The sequence below is a fragment of the Rhyacophila brunnea genome, unplaced genomic scaffold (genome assembly GCF_057557595.1).
Source record: "Rhyacophila brunnea isolate RB1 unplaced genomic scaffold, BYU_Rbru_1.0 scaffold_1, whole genome shotgun sequence".
NCBI classification, from domain to species: Eukaryota; Metazoa; Arthropoda; class Insecta; order Trichoptera; family Rhyacophilidae; genus Rhyacophila; species Rhyacophila brunnea.
The window spans coordinates 37,925,297-37,936,423 of NW_028232751.1; the positions used below are offsets into that span (position 1 = coordinate 37,925,297).

Sequence of the window (11,127 nt, forward strand, 5' to 3'; positions counted from 1 at the left end):
ATATTGATAAAGCGTATTATTTTGTGCCTATATATATGAAATAAAATGAAATTAATCGCGGACAAACTATGTTTCATAAAAGTTTAAACTATATTTAATTCAAGTTCTATAAAATAGTATAAACCTAATTATTATGTCATATGTAATGAAAAATATTTTCAAATAATGACCGTTTCAAAGTAAAATATTTCAGTATTTTGTCGATTAAAAATAAAAATAATCATCGATATTTCGCATTTAAATAATTACATAAACATTATTTATTGTTAAAAATTTATATAAATTTCCTCTCTTTTTTACTCATGTGCGTTGAAAAAAATACAAATACTGACGACGATGCTATTTTAATCAAATAATTAACGTGTTACGATATTCTTAATTCCAGGAAAATCTCCTTGAACGGCAGTCAATAACGATAAAAATTATGTTTTAAAGCATATTATTAAGTTAGAATTTTTGTTTGGCATTTCAGACACACTCGATGAGAATACTTCACTTACACAGCCAACACAACAGTTCATACAAGCTACTGAGGATGAAACTTCAAAGACAGTGCTAACACAAATAATTGACTCAAATGAACCACTAGATGACCAAATTACAGATACGACACAAAATATCACTCACAAAGACATTAAAATAATCAATAAAAAACGAACTGAAAAACATAAAATAATTAAAAATGTAGACTTAGACGACAAAACTATCGATAAATTATCACAAACATTTGACGATACTGATGACTTTGTTCCAATGCCTATTGAAGACATCAAAGAATATCCTGAAGAAATTGTCGAAGAAATTGTACCAACAGAAACTGGCACAATTACCAAAAAGACTATCAAACGCAGAATCGTTAAAAAAACGGGTCGCAAGAAGGGAGAAATCACAGAAATTACCACTGTACTTGAAGATGAACAAGAACCGGTTACGACGGTGACGGTAGAAAAAGTAGAAGATGTGCCAGAATTCGAAGAAGCGATCGTAGAAGAGCCACTCGTCATCGAAGAACTCCCTGAAATAACAGAAACATTTGTCACCAAAGATACAAAGGGTAAAACACACAAAAAGACAATTAAAAGACGTAAAATTAAAAAGGTTGTCGACGGACAGGAACACATAACGGAGATTACATCTGTCCAAGATGGCACCGATGAACCCGTTACCACGGTGACGTTTAAGACGCCCAATGATGAAGTTCCCGAAGAACTGGACGAGGTACCGCGTTTACCCGAAGTAAGCTTCGATAATGCGACGGTAATTGAAGAAATGCCCGAAGAAATTACGGTCAGCGAAGTCGTCACCAAAGATGGGCCAAAGAAAAAAGTAATTAAAAAACGTATTCTAAAGAAAAGGGTAGGACACAAAGAGGAGGTCACAGAAATTACGACTACACAGGAAGACGACAAAGCGCCTGTCACCAGTGTTGTGACAACAGAAAACGTGGTCGACGAAACGGCTGAACCGTACAGGCCAGCTGATAAAGAACCGACTACTGCGCATTCAGTAGAGGAAGTACCTGAGGTTGTCATCCTAACTGAGACTAAGACAAGCCAAGGTACTATCAAAAAACGAAAAACCAAAAAGCGAATCATCAAAAAAGATCTCGGACCGCAACAGGAAATAACCGAGATTATCACGGAAGAGGAAGACGGAGAGCGTCCTGTTACAACTGTCACTGTCCAAATAGTAGATACCGACGTATTTGATTCACGACCTATCGTCGAAGAAATCGTTGAAAGTGAACCCGAAGAAAGCGTGACAGAAGTCATTAGGAAAAAGAAAATTATCAATAAAAAAATTATCAAGACAAAAACGACGGTCGTCGAGGGTGATAAGCCAGAGGAAACAACTGTCGTAAATGAAGAATCAGTTGTCGTTGATAGTGAGCCTGAAGAAATTGTTCCAGAAATAACGGAAGACCGCAAAACAAAGAAGATCACCAAGAAAACGATCATCAAGAAAAAGAAGACCGTTGTTGAAAAGGGTGAAAAACCAGACGAACCCATCGAAGAGCCGGAAGATATCGCTCCCGTGCATGTTGAAGAAATCAAAGAATATCCCGAAGAAATTGTCGAGGAAATTGTGCCAACCGAAACTGGCACCATTACCAAAAAAACCATCAAACGCCGAATCGTTAAGAAAACGGGTCGCAAGAAGGGAGAAATCACAGAAATTACCACGGTAGTTGAAGATGAACAGGAACCGGTTACCACAGTGACGGTAGAAAAGGTAGAAGATGTGCCGGAATTCGAAGAAACAATCGAAGAAGAACCACTCGTCATTGAAGAACTCCCTGAAGTAACGGAAACATTTGTCACTAAAGATACAAAGGGTAAAACACACAAAAAGACAATTAAAAGGCGTAAAATTAAAAAGGTCGTCGACGGACAGGAACACATCACGGAGATTACATCTGTCCAAGATGGCACCGATGAACCCGTTACCACAGTGACGTTTAAGACGCACGACGATGAAGTTCCTGAAGAACAGGACGAAGTGCCGCGTTTACCCGAAGTAAGCTTCGATAATGCGACGGTAGTTGAAGAAATGCCCGAAGAAATTACGGTCAGCGAAGTCGTCACCAAAGATGGGCCAAAGAAAAAAGTAATTAAAAAACGAATTCTAAAGAAAAGGGTAGGACCCAAAGAGGAGGTCACAGAAATTACGACTACACAGGAAGATGACAAAGCGCCTGTCACCAGTGTGGTGACCACAGAAAACGTGGTTGACGAAACGGCTGAACCGTACAGGCCAGATGATAAAGAACCGACTACTCCGCATTCGGTAGAGGAAGTACCCGAGGTTGTCATCATAACTGAGACTAAGACAAACCAAGGTACTATCAAAAAACGAAAAACCAAAAAGCGAATCATCAAAAAAGATCTCGGACCGCAACAGGAAATAACCGAGATTATCACGGAAGAGGAAGACGGAGAGCGTCCTGTTACAACTGTCACTGTCCAAATAGTAGATACCGACGTATTTGATTCACGACCTATCGTCGAAGAAATTGTTGAAAGTGAACCCGAAGAAAGCGTGACACAGGTGACTAAGAAAAAGAAAATTATCAAGAAAAAAATCATCAAGACAAAAACGACGGTCGTCGAGGGTGATAAGCCAGAAGACACAACTGTCGTAACTGAAGAATCAGTTGTCGTTGATAGTGAACCTGAAGAAATTGTTCCAGAAATAACTGAAGACCGTAAAACTAAGAAAATCACCAAGAAAACGATCATCAAGAAAAAGAAGACCGTTGTTGAAAAGGGTGAAAAACCAGACGAACCCATCGAAGAGCCGGAAGATATCGCTCCCGTGCATGTTGAAGAAATCAAAGAATATCCAGAAGAAATTGTCGAGGAAATTGTGCCAACCGAAACTGGCACCATTACCAAAAAAACCATCAAACGCCGAATCATTAAGAAAACGGGTCGCAAGAAAGGAGAAATCACAGAAATTACCACGGTAGTTGAAGATGAACAGGAACCGGTTACCACAGTGACGGTAGAAAAGGTAGAAGATGTGCCGGAATTCGAAGAAACAATCGAAGAAGAACCACTCGTCATTGAAGAACTCCCTGAAATAACGGAAACATTTGTCACCAAAGATACAAAGGGTAAAGCACACAAAAAGACAATTAAAAGGCGTAAAATTAAAAAGGTCGTCGACGGACAGGAACACATCACGGAGATTACATCTGTCCAAGATGGCACCGATGAACCCGTAACCACAGTGACGTTTAAGACGCACGACGATGAAGTTCCTGAAGAACAGGACGAGGTGCCGCGTTTACCCGAAGTAAGCTTCGATAATGCGACGGTAGTTGAAGAAATGCCCGAAGAAATTACGGTCAGCGAAGTCGTCACCAAAGATGGGCCAAAGAAAAAAGTAATTAAAAAACGAATTCTAAAGAAAAGGGTAGGACCCAAAGAGGAAGTCACAGAAATTACGACTACACAGGAAGACGACAAAGCGCCTGTCACCAGTGTAGTGACCACAGAAAACGTGGTTGACGAAACGGCTGAACCGTACAGGCCAGATGATAAAGAACCGACTACCGCGCATTCGGTAGAGGAAGTACCAGAGGTTGTCATCATAACTGAGACTAAGACAAGCCAAGGTACTATCAAAAAACGAAAAACTAAAAAGCGTATCATCAAAAAAGATCTCGGACCGCAACAGGAAATAACCGAGATTATCACGGAGGAGGAAGACGGAGAGCGTCCTGTTACAACTGTTACTGTCCAAATAGTAGATACCGACGTATTCGATTCACGACCTATCGTCGAAGAAATTGTTGAAAGTGAACCCGAAGAAAGCGTGACACAGGTGACTAAGAAAAAGAAAATTATCAAGAAAAAAATCATCAAGACAAAAACGACGGTCGTCGAGGGTGATAAGCCAGAAGACACAACTGTCGTAACTGAAGAATCAGTTGTCGTTGATAGTGAACCTGAAGAAATTGTTCCAGAAATAACTGAAGACCGTAAAACTAAGAAAATCACCAAGAAAACGATCATCAAGAAAAAGAAGACCGTTGTTGAAAAGGGTGAAAAACCAGACGAACCCATCGAAGAGCCGGAAGATATCGCTCCCGTGCATGTTGAAGAAATCAAAGAATATCCCGAAAAAATTGTCGAGGAAATTGTGCCAACCGAAACTGGCACCATTACTAAAAAAACCATCAAACGCCGAATCATTAAAAAAACGGGTCGCAAGAAGGGAGAAATCACAGAAATTACCACGGTAGTTGAAGATGAACAGGAACCGGTTACCACAGTGACGGTAGAAAAGGTAGAAGATGTGCCGGAATTCGAAGAAACAATCGAAGAAGAACCACTCGTCATTGAAGAACTCCCTGAAATAACGGAAACATTTGTCACTAAAGATTCAAAGGGTAAAACACACAAAAAGACAATTAAAAGGCGTAAAATTAAAAAGGTTGTCGACGGACAGGAACACATCACGGAGATTACATCTGTCCAAGATGGCACCGATGAACCCGTTACCACAGTGACGTTTAAGACGTACGACGATGAAGTTCCTGAAGAACAGGACGAGGTACCGCGTTTACCCGAAGTAAGCTTCGATAATGCGACGGTAGTCGAAGAAATGCCCGAAGAAATTACGGTCAGTGAAGTCGTCACCAAAGATGGGCCAAAGAAAAAAGTAATTAAAAAACGTATTCTGAAGAAAAGAGTAGGACTCAAAGAGGAGGTCACAGAAATTACGACTACACAGGAAGACGACAAAGCGCCTGTCACCAGTGTAGTGACCACAGAAAACGTGGTTGACGAAACGGCTGAACCGTACAGGCCAGATGATAAAGAACCGACTACCGCGCATTCGGTAGAGGAAGTACCTGAGGTTGTCATCATAACTGAGACTAAGACAAGCCAAGGTACTATCAAAAAACGAAAAACTAAAAAGCGTATCATCAAAAAAGATCTCGGACCGCAACAGGAAATAACCGAGATTATCACGGAGGAGGAAGACGGAGAGCGTCCTGTTACAACTGTCACTGTCCAAATAGTAGATACCGACGTATTCGATTCACGACCTATCGTCGAAGAAATCGTTGAAAGTGAACCCGAAGAAAGCGTGACAGAAGTCATTAGGAAAAAGAAAATTATCAAGAAAAAAATTATCAAGACAAAAACGACGGTCGTCGAGGGTGATAAGCCAGAAGAAACAACTGTCGTAACTGAAGAATCAGTTGTCGTTGATAGTGAGCCTGAAGAAATTGTTCCAGAAATAATGGAAGACCGCAAAACTAAGATCACTAAGAAAACGATCATCAAGAAAAAGAAGACCGTTGTTGAAAAGGGTGAAAAACCAGACGAACCCATTGAAGAGCCCGAAGATATCGTTCCCGTGCATGTTGAAGAAATCAAGGAATATCCCGAAGAAATTGTCGAGGAAATTATGCCAACCGAAACTGGCACCATTACCAAAAAAACCATCAAACGCCGAATCGTTAAGAAAACGGGTCGCAAGAAGGGAGAAATCACAGAAATTACCACGGTAGTTGAAGATGAACAGGAACCGGTTACCACAGTGACGGTAGAAAAGGTAGAAGATGTGCCGGAATTCGAAGAAACAATCGAAGAAGAACCACTCGTCATTGAAGAACTCCCTGAAATAACGGAAACATTTGTCACTAAAGATACAAAGGGTAAAACACACAAAAAGACAATTAAAAGGCGTAAAATTAAAAAGGTCGTCGACGGACAGGAACACATCACGGAGATTACATCTGTCCAAGATGGCACCGATGAACCCGTAACCACAGTGACGTTTAAGACGCACGACGATGAAGTTCCTGAAGAACAGGACGAGGTGCCGCGTTTACCCGAAGTAAGCTTCGATAATGCGACGGTAGTTGAAGAAATGCCCGAAGAAATTACGGTCAGCGAAGTCGTCACCAAAGATGGGCCAAAGAAAAAAGTAATTAAAAAACGAATTCTAAAGAAAAGGGTAGGACCCAAAGAGGAGGTTACAGAAATTACGACTACACAGGAAGACGACAAAGCGCCTGTCACCAGTGTAGTGACCACAGAAAACGTGGTTGACGAAACGGCTGAACCGTACAGGCCAGATGATAAAGAACCGACTACCGCGCATTCGTTAGAGGAAGTACCTGAGGTTGTCATCATAACTGAGACTAAGACAAGCCAAGGTACTATCAAAAAACGAAAAACCAAAAAGCGAATCATAAAAAAAGATCTCGGATCGCAACAGGAAATAACCGAGATTATCACGGAAGAGGAAGACGGAGAGCGTCCTGTTACAACTGTTACTGTAGATACCGACGTATTCGATTCACGACCTATCGTCGAAGAAATTGTTGAAAGTGAACCCGAAGAAAGCGTGACACAGGTGACTAAGAAAAAGAAAATTATCAAGAAAAAAATCATCAAGACAAAAACGACGGTCGTCGAGGGTGATAAGCCAGAAGACACAACTGTCGTAACTGAAGAATCAGTTGTCGTTGATAGTGAACCTGAAGAAATTGTTCCAGAAATAACTGAAGACCGTAAAACTAAGAAAATCACCAAGAAAACGATTATCAATAAAAAGAAGACCGTTGTTGAAAAGGGTGAAAAACCAGACGAACCCATCGAAGAGCCGGAAGATATCGCACCCGTGCATGTTGAAGAAATCAAAGAATATCCCGAAGAAATTGTCGAAGAAATTGTGCCAACCGAAACTGGCACCATTACCAAAAAAACCATCAAACGCCGAATCGTCAAGAAAACAGGTCGCAAGAAGGGAGAAATCACAGAAATTACCACGGTAGTAGAAGATGAACAGGAACCGGTTACCACAGTGACGGTAGAAAAGGTAGAAGATGTGCCGGAATTCGAAGAAACAATCGAAGAAGAACCACTCGTCATTGAAGAACTCCCTGAAGTAACGGAAACATTTGTCACTAAAGATACAAAGGGTAAAACACACAAAAAGACAATTAAAAGGCGTAAAATTAAAAAGGTCGTCGACGGACAGGAACACATCACGGAGATTACATCTGTCCAAGATGGCACCGATGAACCCGTTACTACAGTGACGTTTAAGACGCACGACGATGAAGTTCCTGAAGAACAGGACGAGGTGCCGCGTTTACCCGAAGTAAGCTTCGATAATGCGACGGTAGTTGAAGAAATGCCCGAAGAAATTACGGTCAGTGAAGTCGTCACCAAAGATGGGCCAAAGAAAAAAGTAATTAAAAAACGAATTCTAAAGAAAAGGGTAGGACCCAAAGAGGAAGTCACAGAAATTACGACTACACAGGAAGATGACAAAGCGCCTGTCACCAGTGTAGTAACCACACAAAACGTGGTTGACGAAACGGCTGAACCGTACAGGCCAGATGATAAAGAACTGACTACCGCGCATTCGGTAGAGGAAGTACCCGAGGTTGTCATCATAACTGAGACTAAGACAAGCCAAGGTACTATCAAAAAACGAAAAACTAAAAAGAGAATCATCAAAAAAGATCTCGGTCCGAAACAGGAAATAACCGAGATTATCACGGAAGAGGAAGACGGTGAGCGTCCCGTTACAACTGTGACTGTCCAAATAGTAGATACCGACGTATTCGATTCACGACCTATCGTCGAAAAAATTGTTGAAAGTGAACCCGAAGAAAGCGTGACAGAGGTGACTAAGAAAAAGCAAATTATCAAGAAAAAAATAATCAAGACAAAAACGACGGTTGTCGAGGGTGATAGGCCAGAAGACACAACTGTCGTTACTGAAGAATCAGTTGTCGTTGATAGTGAGCCTGAAGAAATTGTTCCAGAAATAACGGAAGATCGTAAAACTAAGAAAACCACCAAGAAAACGATCATCAAGAAAAAGAAGACCGTTGTTGAAAAGGGTGACAAACCAGACGAACCCATCAAAGAGCCGGAAGATATCGCTCCCGTGCATGTTGAAGAAATCAAAGAATATCCCGAAGAAATCGTCGAAGAAATCGTTGAAAGTGAACCCGAAGAAAGCGTGACACAGGTGACTAAGAAAAAGAAAATTATCAAGAAAAAAATCATCAAGACAAAAACGACGGTCATCGAGGGTGATAAGCCAGAAGAAACAACTGTCGTAACTGAAGAATCAGTTGTCGTTGATAGTGAGCCTGAAGAAATTGTTCCAGAAATAACGGAAGATCGTAAAACTAAGAAAACCACCAAGAAAACGATCATCAAGAAAAAGAAGACCGTTGTTGAAAAGGGTGACAAACCAGACGAACCCATCGAAGAGTCGGAAGATATCGCACCCGTGCATGTTGAAGAAATCAAAGAATATCCCGAAGAAATTGTCGAGGAAATTGTGCCAACCGAAACTGGAACAATTACCAAAAAAACCATCAAACGCCGAATCGTAAAGAAAACGGGTCGCAAGAAGGGAGAAATCACAGAAATTACCACGGTAGTTGAAGATGAACAGGAACCGGTTACCACAGTGACGGTAGAAAAGGTAGAAGATGTGCCGGAATTCGAAGAAACAATCGAAGAAGAACCACTCATCATTGAAGAACTCCCTGAAATAACGGAAACATTTGTCACCAAAGATACAAAGGGTAAAACACACAAAAAGACAATTAAAAGGCGCAAAATTAAAAAGGTCGTCGACGGACAGGAACACATCACGGAGATTACATCTGTCCAAGATGGCACCGACAAACCCATTACCACGGTGACGTTTAAGACGCAAAATGATGAAGTTCCTGAAGAACAGGACGAAGTGCCGCGTTTACCCGAAGTAAGCTTCGATAATGCGACGGTAGTTGAAGAAATGCCCGAAGAAATTACGGTCAGCGAAGTCGACACCAAAGATGGGCCAAAGAAAAAAGTAATTAAAAAACGAATTCTAAAGAAAAGGGTAGGACCCAAAGAGGAGGTCACAGAAATTACGACTACACAGGAAGACGACAAAGCGCCTGTTACCAGTGTAGTGACCACAGAAAACGTGGTTGACGAAACGGCTGAACCGTACAGGCCAAATGATAAAGAACCGACTACCGCGCATTCGGTAGAGGAATTACCTGAGGTTGTCATCATAACTGAGACTAAGACAAGCCAAGGTACTATCAAAAAACGAAAAACTAAAAAGCGTATCATCAAAAAAGATCTCGGACCGCAACAGGAAATAACCGAGATTATCACGGAGGAGGAAGACGGAGAGCGTCCTGTTACAACTGTTACTGTCCAAATAGTAGATACCGACGTATTCGATTCACGACCTATCGTCGAAGAAATCGTTGAAAGTGAACCCGAAGAAAGCGTGACACAGGTGACTAAGAAAAAGAAAATTATCAAGAAAAAAATCATCAAAACAAAAACGACGGTCGTTGAGGGTGATAAGCCAGAAGACACAACTGTCGTAACTGAAGAATCAGTAGTCGTTGATAGTGAACCTGAAGAAATTGTTCCAGAAATAACGGAAGACCGCAAAACTAAGAAAATCACCAAGAAAACGATCATCAAGAAAAAGAAGACCGTTGTTGAAAAGGGTGACGAGCCAAATGAACCCATCGAAGAGCCGGAAGATATCGCACCCGTGCATGTTGAAGAAATCAAAGAATATCCCGAAGAAATTGTCGAGGAAATTGTGCCAACCGAAACTGGCACAATTACCAAAAAAACCATCAAACGCCGAATCGTTAAGAAAACGGGTCGCAAGAAGGGAGAAATCACTGAAATTACCACGGTAGTTGAAGATGAACAGGAACCGGTTACGACGGTGACGGTAGAAAAGGTAGAAGATATGCCAGAATTCGAAGAAGCGATCTTAGAAGAACCACTCGTCATTGAGGAACTCCCTGAAATAACGGAAACGTTTGTTACCAAAGATACAGAGGGTAAAATACACAAAAAAACAATTAAAAAACGTAAAATCAAAAAAGTTGTGAACGGTCAGGAACATATCACAGAGATTACATCTGTACAAGAAGGTTCTGATGAACCTGTAACATCGGTTACTTTCAAAACACCTACAGACGATAGTATTAAAGATGAAACTAATATTGTGGTTGATCAACCCGACAGTGATAAATTGGGTGACAAATTACCGCTCAAAAAAACCATTACTAAAAAACACAAGACTAATATTATTAACCAAAAATCAATCGAACACTCTAATTTACCAGATCAAGATATTATACACGAACAAGATTCATTACTATCACCCATACCTCATTCGACAGATGTGCAAACACTTCAAGTGGTTGAAGACATAACCGAAGACTATGTTAAAAAAGAAGGTAAGATTATTGACACAAAAATAAAACCAAACCATGAAAATTACAGACTTATACCCCAAAATGAATGACATGTGTGCGTTGATACCGAAACCATCTCACTGTCACTGCTCATCATATATTATTAACATTATTATTCAAATATACTTTATAATATTATTTCAAAGAAACGTCGTGACGTACAAGGGTGCAATAATGATAGAATTTGACAAATACATATTGTTACATTACTTTAGCATTGATCAACTAATAAGATACAAAAATATTCATAACGCTTAGTGTCAGAGCCATCTTATTCACAAATATTTTACAACACTAAAACACAACTACGAAATTTGCATTTGCTCTGAATTAATCAGCGTTCAACA

General features: G+C 40.5%; 1 protein-coding gene across 1 annotated transcript in view; it reads left to right on the plus strand.

The window, feature by feature from the left end:
- LOC147079738 (titin-like) overlaps positions 1 to 11,127 on the plus strand; it is a 97,887-nt gene that overhangs the window by 44,525 nt on the left and 42,235 nt on the right. The window contains exon 22 of the mRNA XM_085943076.1: positions 473 to 10,762. Within this exon, the coding sequence (XP_085799202.1) occupies positions 473 to 10,762 (10,290 nt within the window). The remainder of the gene's footprint in view (positions 1 to 472; positions 10,763 to 11,127) is intronic.